This window comes from Bufo gargarizans, chromosome 2 (assembly GCF_014858855.1).
Source record: "Bufo gargarizans isolate SCDJY-AF-19 chromosome 2, ASM1485885v1, whole genome shotgun sequence".
NCBI lineage: Eukaryota > Metazoa > Chordata > Amphibia > Anura > Bufonidae > Bufo > Bufo gargarizans.
The window spans coordinates 337,567,041-337,587,355 of record NC_058081.1 but is presented as its reverse complement, the minus strand read 5'-3'; the positions used below and the strand labels follow the sequence as shown (position 1 = coordinate 337,587,355).

At 43.0% G+C, this 20,315-nt stretch overlaps 1 protein-coding gene across 2 annotated transcripts in view; it reads left to right on the top strand.

The window, feature by feature from the left end:
* CHST11 (carbohydrate sulfotransferase 11) overlaps positions 1–20,315 on the top strand; it is a 195,329-nt gene that overhangs the window by 98,619 nt on the left and 76,395 nt on the right. For both annotated transcript variants that reach the window (XM_044277280.1, XM_044277278.1), the window contains exon 2: positions 3,975–4,060. In XM_044277280.1, the coding sequence (XP_044133215.1) occupies positions 3,975–4,060 (86 nt within the window). The remainder of the gene's footprint in view (positions 1–3,974; positions 4,061–20,315) is intronic.

Genomic DNA, 20,315 nt, shown 5'->3' with positions numbered 1-20,315 from the left:
GAGGCACGGAACGGAACCCCAGAAACCACTCTGTAGTGCTTCCGTAGTGTTCCGTTCCGTGCTTCTGTTCCGCACCATTTCGCATCTCTGGATTTGCGGACCCATTCAAGTGAATGGATCCGCATCCGTGATGCGGAATGCACACAGAACGGTGCCCGTATATTGCGGATCCGCAAATGCGGTCCGCAATACAGCAACGGGCAGCACACGTTCGTGTGAATGAGCCCTAAGTCGTAATACAATTCAGTGATTGCATAGTCTCTTTAGGAGGTGTTCCGGATTTGGGCAGCAGGCAGTTGTGTGAGTCCCAATGCTCGTTTTTTTTTTTTTTTTGTTGCTTGGGTGATGATCTCATTAGGATATCCTTTTTCTCTGAACCTTGAGTGAAGGACTTTACTTTGTTTTTCATAATCCCCCTCCAGGACGCAGTTCCGTCTAATTCTCTTGAATTGGCTAAATGGAATATTCTGTTTCCATTTTTTATAATGTGTACTTTTATAGTCAAGATAGCTGTTGCTGTCTACTTTAAAAAAAAAGTGTGAGTCAAGATTTCGCCCCCTTGTATGAAAAGCTCTAAATCAAGATATTCTGTTCTAATATTGTGGTGGGACCCCGTAAATGAAACTCCCCACTTATTGTTATTCAAATGTGATATGAATTCATCAATGCTTTTCCTTTTTCTAGCAGAGAGATTTCATCATTTGTGAGTTTGTGGGTGGATAGATTAAAAATACCTGAGTTTTGTAATGTTGAGGAATCAGTTTCACTGGTGATTTTTATTATTGTTTTCTTTTTACTCTGGCCTCCTCTGCATCCTCTTCTGAATTTTTTCTTTTTGCTTATTTGTGTCCCATAGGTTGGAAAACATTGGTGATGGTTGTGGTGTTGGGGCTTTTCATATTTGGATATATTTCAGTTGGGGTGATCAATGGGGTAAGGCTAAAAAGAAAGGGAAATAGATTTCCCTGCTATGGGGTGGAGTTCTGAAATATTAATGCCTACTGTACAAAAACCTCTCCCCCCCAATGTTTTTAGTGAAGATATTATGGCAGGATGTGCTCCACTTAATTTACCACCAACACAGTTCTCCGTATACCTGCACTTATCTTTTTTAAGAGATACATCGATGATCTTATTATTTGGAGAGGGGATAATGTAAGCATTGATGAATTCATATCACATTTGAATAACAATAAGTGGGGAGTTTCATTTACAGGGTCCCACCACAATATTAGAACGAAATATCTTGATTTAGAGCTTTTCATACAAGGGGGCGAAATCTTGACTCGCACTTTATAAAAAAAAAAGTAGACAACAACAGCAATCTCGACTATAAAAGTACAGATTATAAAAAATGGAAACAGAAAATTCCTTTTAGCCAATTCAAGAGAATTAGACGGAACTGCGCCCTGGAGAGGGATTATGAAAAACAAAGTGAAGTCCTTCACTAAAGGTTCAGAGAAAAGGGATATCCTAACGAGATCATCACCCAAGTGAAAAAACAAGCATGAGGACTCACACAACTGCCTGCTGCCCAAAATCAGAACACCTCCTAAAGAGACTATGCAATCACTGAATTTTATTACTACTTACAATCAGAACCACAGTTTTGTGAAATCTATCCTAAATAAACATTGGCACTTACTAAAAAAAGACCATATTTTAAGTCAAATCATCCGAGAGCACCCCACCTTACCTATAGAAGGGCCTATATTTTAGCCCTGAGTGAAATAAAAAGTGCAGTCAAAATGAACGAATATACGGGTACCCTACATAAACAAGGCAGTAAAAAATGTGGACAATCTAGATGCCTGTGCTGTGAAACTATCTGCCAAACAACTATTTTTACAACGTTCACAATATCCGGTTCCCAGGATTGCAATCCCACATACGTGGTCTATGGTTTGGAATGCACGTGTGGCCTACAATACGTTGGGCGCACTTTTCAAACATTACGCAATAGGCTTAATAAACAGAGGTCAAACGTAAAAAAGAAATGTCAAAAACATAGTGTTTCTAGACAGTTTTATTTGTTTTATTTGATAAGCAATTTCCATTAAAGAAGAAAGATATATTATATCTACATCTGTCCTGACCGGTGATCTTGCGCCTAAAATGCGGTCCTACTATATTGCTATTACACGGGATCGTGCAAAAAGATAGAGACAGTGATGTGGGTGGAATTCAGGGCTTCACCGATTCCTACCGTCACAGAAAGTTTGGGGAAAATATACATAAGGGAAGCAATTACATGAGCATATCTGTTAAAAAGCAATAGTAAGGCCAGAAAACCCCTGTAATGAAAGCTGTATGACCCCTTTTAACTGAAGGTTCATTTTTCACAAACTTATAATTCTATATGTTGTTATAATATTAATGCCTATGTTATTACCAGCGTTTCTTCATTTTACACTATTGCCTTGTATTGGCAATTTCACAGTTTTCAAAAAAACATACTTTGGGAATATTTCTATAATATATGCCGGTATTTGAATGCAAGTTTTTTCTTTCTGTTAAGGTCTAAATAAAGCATAAGCTAACATTAAATAGGTTTGATATTACCATGTTATTACTGTATCTGCAGATCATATAGCAGTGATATTACAGTATGGTGTACAATTAATGACTTTAGCTGACAAATCATTCAGGCTTCCTACAGTAATTATAGCAAAGTGTGAGTATTGCCTGAGACCAAAGTTCCACGTAGTGTTATATTAAGAAAGTAAATTTCTGATTAATAGAAAGGTGTGAGCCCCTAGCTGTGCTATGAAATGTTAGTGATGGGGGGGGGGGGGGGAGTAAAATGCAAGGCCTGTAATTAAACATGATGGGCAACGTTCAAAGCGATCCGCACCGAGGTCGCCGTCTACTCTGCACCTGAGGATGCTGTCAGTTCTAGCACACATTACCCTGAGAAAGGGAGGCACCACAATGGGGAGGAACATCATGCTAATGGACAGTGGCAGGTCAGACTTCATGGAGCAGAAAGCTTCCTCAAAAGCAAGATATGTGATATGAGATAATATCTGAGCTCAGAATAAACTCTATTGTGCTTTCTAAGTCAACATGACCTTCGCTTACTGATATAGACTTCAGCACTTATCCAGGGTTACTTACATTATATAAATGCCTTGTATCTGTATGGATAGAATAGATCTCATTTAGTAGCATGAAAGCTATTTACTATTCCCTTCTTCCTTTACTAAATAAGTAACTCATGACCTTCAATAAAAATGACAGTAATACCTTTTAGTGCGATGAAAAAATCCTAACAAAATAAAAATATCAGAACGATCAGATCACCCCATACCATGAACTTTATATTGCGGTGCTCAAAACTGCAGGGCTGGTTCCCAGGTAGCGGTCCATCTAAAATATCGGGGAATCGGCACTTAAATTCCAAGTTTAGTATATCTTTGGTCCCATATAACAATTAAAATACAATTGCCTACGTGTTTTTGTAGATGCGGTCCATGTGCCATCCATGTGTTTATTTGTGGACCCTTTCTGGGTCTGTGATCCGCAATTTGGGGAAATATTCTATCTTTTTGAGAAATAGACATACGGATGCGGAAAGCACAAGGATGATCCATGTGCTTTCTGCATCCCAATGTCATTGAGGTCATTTGGTCTGCAAAAAATGCGGATGCAACACAGGCAGTATCTGTATTTTGCTGATATGCAATTTGTGGACCCCAAAATACATATGGTTTTGTGCATTTGGCCTAAGACAAAAGAGACACTGGAGAAAGTAAGGAACCGTGAGCACTGGTAGACTGGTAAAATCACCATTGTTGTATTGTGACTATGGTTTTCATGCATATTAGCATACATGTACCAATGATAAATAAGACAATGCCTGTAAATGATTGTTATCTGTATCTGTATAATTACTCAACATTACCGAACATTGCATATATATTCATATACATGATGCTTTGTAATAGGTTTTTTTATTTTCTCTCTTTCCCTAGTTATGCACAGAAATTCATTTGGAATGGACATTTGCTGTCGGAAGGGGTCACGAAGTCCACTCCAACAACTCTACAATCCAACGCAGGTTGGTAACTAAATATACAGTGTGTCATATGTTATGCCATTACTTGTGTATGTGCATAAGGGTCCATTCACACGTCCATAGTGTATTGCGGATTCGCAATAGACCCGGCCGGCACCCCCATTTATTCTTGTCCATAATTGCGGACAAGAATAGGACATGTTCTATTTTTTTCCAGAGCCGCGGACCGGAAGATCGGGGGCGCGCTCCGGAAATGCGGATGCGGGCAGCACACTGTGGGCCAGATTTATCATGACTCTGACAGCTCACTCCACTTTCACATATGGCTAAAGTCAGTTTTAGCCAAGTCAGATTTATGATTGTCCCTTTAAGACTGTAATAAATGTGGTTTGACGGTAGCAGTTTATCCGTCAGTAAGCAGCTTTACAAAAGTCGCACATCTTTCCGAAAAAGTTGCACGTTTTTATGAAAAAGTCGCATGTTCTATTAAAAAGTCTCATAAAATAAGCATGGTCCTCACTGGAGTGAAATTGCGACTTTTTAAATAGTCCCAATAGTAAATCTGTCTAGAGATTCATTTACATAAGAAAACACGCCCACTTTCAGAAAACTGGAGAGCATTGTGCAGAGCAGAAAAAAGTCGCAGTTTTAGCGTTTGCACATTTTTTGGGGACTTTTTCACTCCATTATTCTGACCTGAGCTAATGATAAATCTGGCCCTGTGTGCTCTCCACATCCATTCCTGCCCCATAGAGAATGAATAAGTCTGCATCCGTTCTGCAGAATTGCGGAACGGATGCGGACTGGTTCTACGGACGTGTGAATGGACCCTTACTTGTCCCCATGACATTTGGTTGCATATTGCATTATGACATTTTATAACACATATACTATACGGCATAGACTGTATATCATGACTTACAACCGTGTGATGACATTGTGCTGTGAAGATGTGGTAAGGCTAATACACAGTAGTAGGGCCCCTTGGTTAATCATTTATCATTGTGACTCACAATGAATAAGTGGTTGTCCCCTCATTCTGCATAACTTAAAAACCTAAAAGATTTTCTAGCCCCCAATGTAAAATGTCTTGGGGTCTTCACACAATTTACTTACAGGGAAGAAGCTATATATGTGTTAGGCCTCTTCAGATACTTGCAGGAAGATGGGGGGATGGGGAGGTTGGTAAGGGAGCTGCTTATAGTGTGATATGTTATAGTATTTTCGAAAGGTAATTGTATAAGTAAGGCCTCATGCACACAGACGTTTTTTTTTACGGTCCGCAAAAACGGTTTCCGTTGTTCCGTGATCCGTGTCCGTTTTTTATTCCGTGGGTCTTCCTTGATTTTTGGAGGATCCACGGACATGAAAAATGAAAAACAAATCTAAGTCAAGTTTGCCTTTGAAATGATAGGAAAAAACGGACACGGATCACGGACGCGGATGACAATCTTGTGTGCATCCGTGATTTTTCACGGACCCATTGACTTGAATAGGTCCGTGAACCGTTGGCCGTGAAAAAAATAGGACAGGTCATATTTTTTTCACGGACTGGAAACACGGATCACGGACGCGGATGTCAAACAGTGCATTTTCCGATTTTTCCACGGACCCATTGAAAGTTAATGGGTCCGCGGAGGAAAACGGAACAACGGCCGTGGATGCACACAACGGTCGTGTGCATGAGGCCTTAGGCTACTTTCACATTAACGTTTTCAATTTCGCTATTGAGATCCGTCATAGGATCTTAATAGTGGAAGAAAACACTTCAGTTTTGTCCCCATTCATTGTCAATGGGGACAAAACTGAACTGAACGAAACAGCGTCACCAAAATGCATTCCGTTCCGTTTGGTTGCGTTTACATCGCAGACGTGGTGTGGTGCGAGCAAGACAGATCCGTCCTGACACATAGTGTAAGTCAATGAGGATGGATCCGTTTTCTGACACAATAAAAAATTGATCCGTCCCCCATTGACTTTCAATGGTGTTCATGACGGATCCGTCATGGCTACAGAAGACATAATACAACAAGATCCATTCATGACGGATGCATACAGTTGTATTATGGTAACGGAAGCGTTTTTGCAGATCCATGACGGATCTGCAAAAAACGCTAATGTGAAAATAGCCTAATTGTAGTAATGAAACAGGCAGGGAGAGGCTGGTCATAAAGCAGGATTCCAAGTGAATAAGGAATTTGCTTAAAATGAAAGACTAGCAGTTAGTAGTCTTGTAGAGAAGCCTGACAGCACAGTGTCCCCATGTTCTCTGTGCTGACCTACCAGCTTTCATCCTGTCGACAGGACTTTCTTTTCTGTCCTGCATAACGGAAACCAGACGGATCCATTACACTTGCCCATAGACTTTTATTATGACGGATCAAAACGGAATGCCTCTAAAGGTTTCCGTTTTGAATTCCGTCTTATGAATTCCGTTATTTTCTGCTATAGCCATGTTATAATGGAAAGCAATAATGGAATTCATAACAGTGATGTGAACCCGCCCTTACTTGTGACTGTGTTTATGAGTTATCATGCTTGTTCTGGTCCTCAGCTGTGCCATGTGACCAACACTCTGACTCTCCAACTAACACAGCATGTTATGTGCGGACAGGAAGTCAGTTTCTCTATTCATTCCAATGGGAGCCTCGGTGTCAGTCTCATAGGAATGAATAGAGAAACTGACTTCCTGTCCACACATAACATGCTGTGTTAGTTGGAGAGTCAGAGTGTTGGTCACAAGAGTCAGAGTGTTGGTCAAATGGCACAGCTGAGGACCAGAACAAGCATGATAACTCACAAATACAGCCAGGAGTAGGAAGTTTACCTTCACCACAGTTGATATCATTTACCTTTCTAACTCGCCAGAGAATATTTTTTTTTGTGGGGGTGCTTCTTTAAAGTAAATGGCTCTGTTTGTAGCCTTGGTTGTAACTTCAAGGAAGTGTCTGGTTTAAGCAAGAAACTGGATATTAATGCTGACAAATGGACTAAAATCCAGCAGACCTTGCTTACTTGATCCAGCTCTGTATTGGGCTTTGTTGGAGTGGATCTCCTGACAAAGTACTTCTGTATTTTCAATTTTAGTTTGTTGCCAGCACCAGGTGAGATAACGATTAGGATGCCTGGCCCTGACCATCATCGGGTGGTGGATGTGACTTATGGAGTAGTTAGAGTGCACCGAGTACCTTGGGTGGACCATAGGTGCACTTTAGGCCTCATTTGAGTATTGGTATCTCCGGAATTCCACAATGGAACAGGATAAATCAGGAAGCTTCACCAGAACTGTGTCCGGTTTATTGTCCACATATATATGAGAGAAGTCTACGAAATGTGCTGATTTTTGTGGGATCGGCCATCGGTATGTGTTTGGGAATTGCATATCAACTTGCCTTTGTTCCCATGGTGGATGGGTGGATTGCCATTGTGTAATCGGCTGAGCAATGTGCATATTTATGTTGGAGTTTGGAGCCAGTTATTTCATGTCTATGGGCAGCTTTAGAAATTCAGTTGTAAGCCCCACTAGGGATAGGGACTGATGTGAGTAAATGAAATCTTTGTACATTTCACTGTATCCATAATACATAAAGGTAATCTAAGCAGAATGCAGTATCCTAGTAGGACTACTGCTGGACAGAAAAATCAATCTGTGTGTCCTACTAGGTAATACTATACCACTTAGGTAATGCTATAGCCATTCACGAACCACAGTCCATTATATATACTTTATTGTAACCTTCTGCTGCCCTCTTGGCTTGGAACAAAATTTATTCTGGCAGTAATAGAATGAAATGTCTTGATCTGGTAAAATCTTTTATACAGTGTATTTCCACTAAAGAGTTGTACCAGTTTCGCCTCAGTTTTTATGACCAAGGCACAGCTGAATAATGATTTCACCAGACAGCCCTAGTAATGTGGATTTCATTCAGCCTCATCCTGCACTTCTCAGACCTTCTGCTGACCTACCCCAGTGGTGTCACCTCTCCTGACATGTCTGTTTTAGTAAATAATTATATTCCACATGAAGTGATAATTTTGGAGTATTTGTACTTATAGCATTATGTTGTGACTTTCATCTATTATTCCTATTATAAATGTATGGATAAACTGCTAATTGTTTGTTTCCAGTTGGCGTGTATCCATGCACAGTCTGACATTGTCTACCAGTGTCTGAATTTGCAGGGCCAGACTTCTGACAAGAGAAATAGTAAGACTTAGGCCTCATGCACACGACCGTTTTTTTTTTTAAGGTCCGCAAAAACGGGGTCCGTAGGTCCGTGATCCGTGACCGTTTTTTCGTCCGTGGGTCTTCCTTGATTTTTGGAGGATCCACGGACATGAAAAAAAAGTCGTTTTGGTGTCCGCCTGGCCGTGCGGAGCCAAACGGATCCGTCCTGAATTACAATGCAAGTCAATGGGGACGGATCAGTTTGACGTTGACACAATATGGTGCAATTGCAAACGGATCCGTCCCCATTGACTTTCAATGTAAAGTCAGGAGTCTCTTTTATACCATCGGATCGGAGTTTTCTCCAATCCGATGGTATATTTTAACTTGAAGCGTCCCCATCACCATGGGAACGCCTCTATGTTAGAATATACTGTCGGATATGAGTTACATCGTGAAAACTCATATCCGACAGTATATTCTAACACAGAGGCGTTCCCATGGTGATAGGGACGCTTCTAGTTAGAATATACTACAAACTGTGTACATGACTGCCCCCTGCTGCCTGGCAGCACCCGATCTCTTACAGGGGGCAGTGATCAGCACAATTAACCCCTCAGGTGCCGCACCTGAAGGGGTTAATTGTGCGTATCATAGCCCCCTGTAAGAGATCAGGGGCTGCCAGGCAGCAGGGGGCAGACCCCCCCTCCCCAGTTTGAATATCATTGGTGGCCAGTGTGCGGCCTCCCCCCGGCCCCCCTCCCTCCCTCTATTGCATTATTAACATTGGTGGCAGTGTGCGGCCTCCCCCGGCCCCCCTCCCTCCCTCTATTGCATTATTAACATTGGTGGCAGTGTGCGGCCTCCCCCGGCCCCCCTCCCTCCCTCTATTGCATCAATAACATTGGTGGATGCCAATCTTGTGTGCATCCGTGTTCTTTCACTGGACCCATTGACTTGAATGGGTCCGTGAACCGTTGTCCGTCAAAAAAATAGGACAGGTCCTATTTTTTGGACGGACAGGTCATATTTTTTTGACGGACAGGATACACGGATCACGGTCTCGGCTGCAAAACGGTGCATTTTCCGATTTTTCCACAGACCCATTGAGAGTCAATGGGTCCGCGAAAAAAATTGAAAACGGCACAACGGCCACGGATGCACACAACGGTCGTGTGCATGAGGCCTTAGTTGACAGTGTGTTCATAAATTCATAGTAGGATTAACAGAGTGGACACCACAACGTAGTTATAAGAAAAGATAGTCCAGAATTATTATTTCATGGGGAATGCAAGTAGTTGCTAAAATAGACATGTCAGAAGAAGTGTTTCTGTAGCATCAGGTCTCTGTTTCTCCTTCCCCTCCCAGCTCTAATGTCACAGCTCCAAGCCTGCTTGAAGCCCTGCTGGAAAAACCACCCTCAGAGGCAAGGTCATTGACGATGTTGTGTCTACAGGGAAGAGTACAAGCCATACCATGCCTCACATGTAGATGTGAAGTCATCTGGATAGGGAACCAATACAGCAGAAAAAGTCACATGACCGTGATTGAGTGCAGGAAAACGGGCATTACAGATAAACAATCACTATTACTAAGTGATAACGTTTGTTTCCTGTTAGTTGTTGCTTAAAGGGGTTATCCCATCTTAGACAATGGGGGCATATCACCATTGTCTGATAGGTGCGGGTCTCCTACAGGGTTTCTTCTTCAGTGGTCAAAAATGTAATGAGAACGAGGGACAAAATTATTCCTTATATTGAGTTTCCATGATCTTTTAAAACATGAACCGGACTATATCGGGCCAGTATTCTTATTTAAAACCTGGACCGGACTATAGACATATCAATTGTCCTGTATGTGTGATTCAGACATTGCGATTTGCACAATCGGACTATATCGGGCTAGTATTCTTATTTGAGACCAGGACCAAACTATAACTTAGCAATTATGTCTCTATGTATTATTCAGACATTGTGGTTTGTGCAATACATTTTCACATATCCATTTTATTTCTATACTATAAAGTTCCCTTTTTGCTTATAGCATGTAACTCAATATGTGTAATTAAACTACTCTATGTCTTAGGCCTCATGCACACAACCGTTGTTTCGGTCCGCATCTGAGCAGCAGTTTTTGCGGCTTGGATAAGGACCCATTCACTTCAATGGGGCCGCAAAAGATGCGGACAGCACATGGACGCATCCGTTGCTCCGTTCCGTGGTCCGCAAAAAAAATATAAACTGTCCTATTCTTGTCCATTTTGCAGACAAGAATAGGCAGTTATATCAATGGCTGTCCGCGCCATTCCGCAAATTGCGGAACGCACACGAACGCCATCCAGTGTTTTGCGGATCTGCAATTTGCGGACCGCAAAATACACAACGGTTGTGTGCATGAGGCTTTATTCAGACTTTATACCTATTCATTTTCTTTCTTCACTATGTGATTACCTGCTATATATGGCTTACCATATATAATAATACAAACAGAATAATTAATAAAAAAAATAAAAAAAAGATTATATACATAATAAATAAATAAAAATAAAAAATGTATAAAAAATAATTATTATAAAAAAAATATAAAAATAAGAATAACTGTTGACGTTGTGGGACCAGTGGTAGGATGAAGGATATGTCAAAGTGCTGGCAAAACAGCCTGGCATCGACATGTCATGTAAACCCACCACCAATAACCTATACCTCATTTAAAGGGATTATCCAAGACCTATAATGCCGCCCTATATGCCTGGATCCCTCACAGAGATTGTACTTACCTTGCACCCGGGCACCTGCATCACTTCTGATGCCGGCACGGCGGGGGTTTCCCCGTCACGGCGGGGGTTGGCAGCCAGCGTGCTGCATTCACTTCTATGGTAATTTCAAGAACAGCTGAGGAAAAGGCATGCTAGGAATTGTAGTTTCACAACAGTTGAAGTTGCTGAACCCTGTCTAGGGGACAGCATGGTGCCATTTGGAGGCACATGGAGTTCAATGGCTTAGTAATACGGGGCTTTAAGGACTCATATGCTCCGTGGACACAATTTTGTTATGTGCATGAGACCTTTCTGGTTTGAAAATAGTATTTTGATGAAGGCACTTATAAAATACAACATAATTGCATATACCTTGGCAAGTCTCTACATTTCAGAGGCTTTTCCCATGAAAATGACAGAGGCTTTGGCAAAACCCAGTAACCAGTTTGTCAGTTAATGCGGTCTGATCAGGTGTAGTGTGGTTTCTGTTGTAAAGGTGTTAACAGAGCCTTAAAGGGGTTGTCTCATCTCAGACAATGGGGGTATATCGCTAGAATTGGGAACAGAGCCCCGAAAGTGGTGGCTGGTGGATACCGGTCCGGCCAGCACCAAGCGCTCTCCCCATAGAAGTGAATGGGAGCCCACCGTGCATGACCGGCCACCGCTCCCATTAACTTCTATGGGCCGAGTGAAATAGCCAAGCCAGCTCTTTGGCGGCCCCGTAGAAATGAACCTCTTCCGGACACAGGGCGTACAGGTACGCCCTTATGTCCTGGTACTTAAGGACACAGGGCGTACCTGTACGCCCTGTGTATTTTCAATCACCACCGCGCGGTGGGAGGTGATCGGAACCCGGTGCCTGCTCAAATCATTGAGCAGGCACCTGGGGCAAATGCTGGGGCAAAAGTCCTGTGACCCCCCCGTGTAGGTGATCGCAGCAAACCGCAGGTCAATTCAGACCTGCGGTTTGCTGCATTTCCAGGTTATTCGGGTCTCTGAGGACCCGATAACCCGGAACAGGATGGTGATCGGTGGTGTGTTTTTACCCCACCAATCACCATCCTTAGATCCTGAGTGGTGATGGTGACATCACCTCTCAGGATCGCCTCTGATTGGTAGGTGGGCAGGCCAGCAGGAGATTCAAATCATACGCAGCGCTCCTCTCCTCCTCCTTTTGTGTCCGGAGCCCGAGGAGAGAGGAGCGCTGCCTGCACATGTGGATCTGAGCCAGCATCACCCCATCTGTGCCCCAGGACCCGATCTGTGCCCCAGCCCCCCCACCTGATGAGCATAAAGGGAAAGTTAGTGTGAAAAAAAGTTGTATTGCATCACCCTAAGTAGGGTGTCTGGGGTCCACAAGGGTGCTGCCGCTTGCCCCCCTCTCCCCACAACTTTTTTGGGGTGCAGGCATTTTATTTTTTTGTGTGCGTACGCTGACTGTGGCCGGCACTCTTAGCGTCCGAGAGTCCTAGTGAGGACGAGGATGACCCCACTTTCCTGTTGTCATCTGCGTCCTCCTCATCATCTAACGATGATGATGAGCCCCCAAGGCGGTGGAGATGCCGCCAGGCGGATCAAGGAGACCGCCATGCTAGGGACCCTGTGGCCCACCCTAGTACAAGCAGCTCTGGGGCTCGTACTAGTTTTCCGGCCCACCAGTTAAATCCACCGGAGCCCCCTGCCGGTGAACTTGTCTGGTGTACCCCAGAGCGATTTGAGCCAGTGATTCCTGAGTTTGTAGGCCAATCAGGAATCCATATTTCCACAGTGGGCTTCACTGAATATGACTTTTTTAGTCTGGTACCAACTGGTAAATCTAATGGTGGAGCAGACGAACCTGTACGCCCAACAGTTCGTTGCTCAACACCTGGGCTCCTTTTTGGCTAGGCCCGGTGGCTGGACCCCGGTCAGTGCAGCCGAGATGAGGACATTTTGGGGCCTCGTGCTGCACATGGGCCTAGTCAAGAAACCTAGTGTCAGGCATTACTGGAGTGGGGACCTCCTCTACCAGACCCCACTTTACAGTACGGCCATTAGGCCATCCGGAAATGCCTGCATTATTCAGATAATGCAGCATGTCCCCCCCAAGGTGATCCTGCCTTTGACCGTCTGTATAAGATACGGCCAGTCATCGATCACTTTGGGGCCAAATTTGTACAGGCCTATGTACCTGGAAGGGAGGTCACAGTTGATGAGTCTCTCATTGCGTTCAAGGGGAGACTCATTTTCCGCCAGTATGTTCCCTCAAAGCGGGCGAGGTATGGCGTGAAGCTATACAAACTTTGTGAGAGTACCTCAGGGTACACTTACAAGTTTTGAGGGGCGAGATTCCCGTATTCAACCCCCAGAATGTCCCCCCACCCTGGATGTTAGCGGGAAACTTGTGTGGGACCTTATGCACCCAGCCTTATGCACTCACTGCTAGATAAAGGTTATCACCTGTACGTGGATAACTTTTATACTAGTATCCCCTTGTTCCAGTCCCTCGCCGCCAGATCCACGTCCGCTTGTGGGACCGTGCGGACAAATCAACGTGACCCCCTTCAGGTACCTATCCCCAGGGGTGAGACCCGTGCCCTTACCAGTGAAAACCTGTTGCTGGTCAGATATAAGGACAAGAGGGACGTCCTTGTACTGTCCACAATTCATGGTAACGGCATCACCCCTGTCCCTGTGCGAGGTACCGCGGCAACGGTCCTCAAGCCCGATTGTATCGTCGACTACAATCGGTATATGGGAGGAGTTGATCAAGTCCTCAAGCCATATAACGCCATGCGCAAAACCCGGGCATGGTACAAAAAAGTTGTGGTCTACTTGGTGCAGGTTGTCTTGTACAACTCTTTTGTGCTGTCCCGGAGAGCTGACAACACAGGGGCATTCCTTCAGTTCTATGAGGCAGTCCTCAAGGCCCTGATCTTTTCGGACTGGGAAAGAGCAGGCAGGAGTACCTCGGGAACTGGAGGTGCCCGGATCGTCCCTGGCCAACACTTTCCAGGTGTGGTCCCCCCCATACTGGAAAGAAGGGACGAACCCCAAAAAAGTGCACAGTGTGTCGCAGGAGGGTGATACAGAAGGACACCACTACTCAGTGCGACACGTGCCCCGATCATCCGGGCCTCTGCATTGACGGTTGCTTCAGGGAGTACCACACTTCCATGGAGTACAAAATTTATATCCCAATTTAGCCACTGACATTAGGATAAAAAAAACTGGTTCTCAGACTTGAGACACCCCCAAAAATTGTAAAAAATAAAATAATTTTAAAAAAGTATACAAATTAGGTATTGCCGCATCGGTAATAATCTCCTCTGTAAAAATACCCCATGATCTAACCCCCCAGACTAACACGGTCCAAAAAAAAACGGTGCAAAAAAATAACTTTTTTTGTCACCTTACATAACAAAAATTTTAATAGCAAGCGATCAAAAGGTCATATAGCCCCCAAAATAGGGCCAATAAAACCGTCCTCTCATCCCGCAAAAAATGAGCCCCTACATAGGATAATCAGCTAAAAAAAAAAAAAAAAAATGACTCTTAGACTTTAGAGATACAAAAAAAAAATGTTTTGTATAAGGCCTCATGCACACGACCATTTTTTTTTTTTTAAGGTCCGCAAAAACGGGGTCCGTAGGTCCGTGATCCGTGACCGTTTTTTCGTCCGTGGGTCTTCCTTGTTTTTTGGAGGATCCACGGACATGAAAAATGAAAAAAAAATCTAAGTCAAGTTTGCCATTGAAATGATAGGAAAAAACGGATCACGGACACGGATCACGGACACGGATGACAATCTTGTGTGCATCCGTGATTTTTCACGGACCCATTGACTTGAATGGGTCCGTGAACCGTTGGCCGTGAAAAAAATAGGACAGGTCATATTTTTTTCACGGCCAGGAAACACGGATCACGGATGCGGCTGCCAAATGGTGCATTTTCCGATTTTTCCACGGACCCATTGAAAGTCAATGGGTCCGTGAAAAAAAACGGAAAACGGCACAACAGCCACGGATGCACACAACGGTCGTGTGCATGAGGCCTTAAAAAGGATAATATAGTCTAAAACCTAAATAATTGTAAAAAAGTTGACTTATTAGGTATTTCCGCGTCCTTAAGAATCTCCTCTATAAAAATATCCCATGATCTAAACCCCCAGATTAACACGGTCCAAAAAAAAGTGCAAAAAAAGAACTTTTTTTTGTCACCTTACATAACAAAAAGTTTAATAGCAAGCGATCAAAAAGTCATATAGCCCCAAAAATAGTGCCAATAAAACCGTCCTCTCATCCCGCTAAGAATGCGCTCCTACATAAGCTAATCGGCTAAAAAACTAAAAAAAAAATGACTCTTAGACTTTAGAGATACAAAAAATTTCTTTTTGTATCAAAAAGGATAATATAAAACCTAAATAATTGTAAAAAAGCTGATTTATTAGGTATCGCCGCGTCCGTAAGAATCTCCTCTATAAAAATACCCCATGACCTAACCCCCCAGATTAACACGGTAAAAAAAAAAAAAATACGGTGCCAAAACAGCTATTTTGGGCATTTTTCCTATTTCAGTCCGTTTTTTCAGGTAACAAAGCAAGGGTTAACAACCAAACAAAACTTAATATTTATTACCCTGATACTGCAGTTTACAGAAACGCCACATTTGCGGTCATAAACTGCTGTATCACTAAAAGGCAGGGCGCAAAAGGAAAGGACCGACATGGTTTCTGGAAGGCCGATTTTGATGGCCTTTTTTATTGACACCATGTCCCTTTTAAAGCCCCCCTGATGCACCCCTAGAGTAAAAACTCCCTAAAAGTGACCCCATCTAAGAAACTACACCCCTCAAGGTATTCAAAACCTTTATTAACCATTTAGATGTTCCTCAACAGTTAATGGCAAATGGAGATGAAATTTCAGAATTTCAATTTTTGGTAACCCTACCTCACAAAAATGTAATATAGAGCAACCAAAAATCATATGTACCCTAAAAATAGTCCCAACAAAACCGCCACCTTATCCCGTAGTTTCCAAAATGGGGTCACTTTTAGGGAGTTTCTACAAATGTCATCCCCATTTGCTAATAACTCTTGTGCAACACCTAAAGGGTTAACAAAGTTTGTAAAATCAGTTTTGAATACCTTGAGGGGTGTCGTTTCTTAGATGGGGTCACTTTTAGGGAGTTTCTACTCCAGGGGTGCATCAGGGGGGTTGAAACAGGACATGGTGTAAATAAACCGGTCCATAAAAATCAACCCTCTAAAAACCACACGGCGCTCCTTTCCCTCTACGCCCCGCCGTGTGGCCGTACAGTAGTGTACAACCACATATAGGTTGTTTCTGTAAACGGCAGAGTGAGGGCAATAAAGATACAGTCTTGTTTGGCTGTTAACCCTTGCTTTGTTAGTGGAAAAAATGGGTTAAAATTGAAAATTTGGCAAAAAAATTAAATTCTCAAATTTCATCCCCATTTGCCAATAACTCTTGTGCAACACCTGAAGGGTGAACTGAAGTTTGTAAAATCAGTTTTGAATACCTTGAGGGGTGTAGTTTCTTAGATGGGGTCACTTTTATGGAGTTTCTTCACTAGGGGTGCATCAGTGGGGCTTCAAATGGGACATGGTGTAAATAAACCAGTCCAGCAAAATCTGCCTTCCAAAAACCATATGGCGCACCTTTCCCTCTACGCCCTACTGTGTGCCTGTATAGTAGTTTAGGGCCACATATGGGGTGTTTCTGCAAACTACAGAATCGGGGCAATAAATATTGAGGGTTTTTTGGCTGTTAACCCTTTCCTTGTTACTGGAAAAAAATAGATTAAAATGGAAAATTTTCCCAAAAATCTAAATTCTGAAATTTTATCTCCATTTGCCATTAAAGGGATTCTGTCACCTCCCCTCAGCCAAAAAACGATTTAAAAGCAGCCATGCAGCACAGCTTACCTGGATTAAGCTGTGCTGTTTAATCTTGAAATCCGTCCAGCAGTTACTTTAAAAAACGACTTTGATCAATAAGGAAATGCGTCCTGAAGGTGCCCAGAGGGGCGTTTTTTTCTTCCTAGTGAGCCCAGTACCGCCCCTCTTTCAGTGCCCAGCCCGCCTTCCTTGTATTTTCTAACTGCCGCCCCCAGCCTGCCACAGCCTCTCCTGCCTCTCCTCCCCCTCCCTCACGCCGAACGAAGTCTCGCACAGGCGCAGTACCCACTGAGGGCTGCGCCTGTGCGATCATCAGGAGACTGAGGGCGGCAGCTTCATCTTCGTCACTGGGCATGCTGACTGAGGGAAGAGCGAGCATCGGACGTCACTGGGCTCGGCGCATGCCCAGTGACGAAGATGAAGCTGCCGCCCTCAGTCTCCTGATGATCGCACAGGCGCAGCCCTCAGTGGGTACTGCGCCTGTGCGAGACTTCGTTCGGCGTGAGGGAGGGGGAGGAGAGGCAGGAGAGGCTGTGGCAGGCTGGGGGCGGCAGTTAGAAAATACAAGGAAGGCGGGCTGGGCACTGAAAGAGGGGCGGTACTGGGCTCACTAGGAAGAAAAAAACGCCCCTCTGGGCACCTTCAGGACGCATTTCCTTATTGATCAAAGTCGTTTTTTAAAGTAACTGCTGGACGGATTTCAAGATTAAACAGCACAGCTTAATCCAGGTAAGCTGTGCTGCATGGCTGCTTTTAAATCGTTTTTTGGCTGAGGGGAGGTGACAGAATCCCTTTAACTCTTGTGGAACACCTAAAGGGTTAACGACGTTTGTAAAAATCAGTTTTGAATAGTTTGAGGGGTGTAGTTTCTAGAATGGGGTGGTTTTGGGTGGTTTCTATTATATAAGCCTCACAAAGTGACTTCAGACCTCAACTGGTCCCTAGAAATTGGTTTTTTGAAAATTTCTGAAAAATTTCAAGATTTGCTTCCAAACTTCTAAGCCTTGTAACATCCCCAAAATATAAAATATCATTCCCAAAATGATCCAAACATGAAGTAGACATATGAGGAATGTAAAGTAATAACTATTTTTGTAGGTATTACTATGTAACTATTGTAGAAGTAGAGAAATTGAAACTTGGAAATTAGCAATTTTTTGAAAATTTTGGGTAAATTTTTTTGACTTCATTTTACCAGTGTCATGAAGTACAATATGTGACGAAAAAACTTTCTCAGAATGGCCTGGATAAGTCAAAGCGTTTTAAAGTTATCACCACTTAAACTGACACTGGTCAGATTTGCAAAAAATGGCCTGGTCCGTAAGGTGAAATAAGGCTGTGTCCTTAAGGAGTTAAAAGGGTGATACCCATCTGGATGTTTATGGCACATCCACAGGATATGACATAAATGCCTAATAGGTGCCCCATCCACCTTTGGAATAATGTAAGTAATACCAACTGCTTTTACATGGGTAGCCTTTTGGCTTTCCTGAAATGCATCGCCAAGCACTAGCATATGTGCCCTGTCCAATAGAGCTGTACACAACTCGTGCCTCAGTGCTTGGCGATAGAGTTAAGGAATTTTTAAAGGCCACCCCTGCAGTCTGAAGACTGCAGAGCAGAGCCATGGACATGATGAGAGCAGGTGGAGTATCTGTGGCAGTGGATTGGATCACTTGAGAAGCATTCCGATATAGCGAATGGGACTTCAGTTAAAGGGATTGCCCAGCCTTTTTTTAAGCAGTAGGCCATTGCTTAAAAAAGGCCGGGCAACCCCTTTAAATAGAGTATATTGCAAATTGGCAGGAAATAAAACTACTGACCAGTATTACATTTCATACCCCCTTTAAAGATGATCCAGTGATCTAAATGACCTAGACTATAACATGACAAATCCTTTTCTTGTGAGCTATTTAGAGAGCTGTATTTGACTATAGCCCGAATGACAGCTATTTGGAGATTTGCTAAGTTGTGCAAGTCGCAATCTGCAGCTGCTGCAGGAGAATAACTCCCAAGATCTGCACCATTCACTGTATTGAGACACCGATTATAAGCGGCATTTTAACTAAATGGATTAATCTAAGGTAATTACACAGTTTTATGTAACTATTTCTAGAGAAAATACCAGCATCTGAGAAATGAGGGAAATGTGTTCTATAATTGTATGTTATTTATGAGATGCAAGAACGCCGTTCAATGGCTAGTGCCATAAGGAAGCAGTTTGGAAAGAATTCGAAACAAAACTTGCAGAGTACTTGCAGAGTGCTGCCACTTCTGTGCCGTCACTGGTGGCTTGAAGGGCAGATGTGGTAGGTTACAGTAGGTACATCTTCCTCAGCACTATCATGATTTTTAATGTCTGCTTGGGAAATGATCATACAGTCTTATCTCGGAAGTTAATACATAGCTTCTAATAACTTGTCTCTATACATATACAGCATCACTCACATTTCAGATTGCCATGGAGTCCTATCATACATATTCATTAGAACGGCCTAATAAATTATCCGTGCTGAGCTTTTTAGGCAACAGATGCTGGCAGCAGGCCTCGCCACCAGAAGTGAGGATGGTGGAGTTCAGCGTGGTCACCTCCTATGCTCTAGAAGTGCTGATCATGCTTTTTACTCCATGACCATGATCAGAATGTTATTTTCAGAAATCTCTAAATCTAAAAACTGCTATAAAAACCGACTTAGTCGTTGGGCTGTGGTCACAATGCAGTCAGTGTATGCTGCAAAAAATGTCTACACCAGTTAGGTTCTTAACCACCTGTTAGGCCCGATGGATGCCAAAAGAGTGTCCTTATGGCGTCTGTGAGGCAGGTATATGTCAGTACATCTTTCCAGTTGTATAGGAAATCATAGGGTGTTGCTGTTTTAACAGTTGGCCACCACAGGAGTATGCTTTTTACGTTTTTAATGTCTGAAGATTTTCAGACTGTACATAAAGATACCTAACTCCATATACAGTAAAGAGCTCTTCTGTGGTAATGACAGGTGTGACAAACGTTAACTTGACAGGTAATGCATGAAATACACAGCTGCAGCTACTTTAGTGTAACTTTGTCAATATATTTTGTTGTTTTAAGGGCTCATGCAAACGACTGTATGTATATTGCAGTCCGCAAAAAACGGATCTTCAAAAAATACAGATGACATCCTTGTGCATTCCGTATTTTGCAGAACAGCTGGCCCCTAATAGAACAGTTCTATCCTTGTCCGTAATTGTGGAACGGAAATACGGACATACGGAAACGGAATGCACACGGAGTAACTTCCCTTTTTTTTGCGGACCTATTAAAATAAATGGTTCCGCATACGGTCTGCAAAAAATAACCGGAATGGACACGGAAAGAAAATGTGTTTGTGTGCATGAGCCCTAAGTGTGAATTTATAGTTTGGTATAACCATGTATTGTGTCTAGTTAGTTTGCTACATGTGGATGTTCTTAGTTCTTCTTACACATTAAAGGGGTT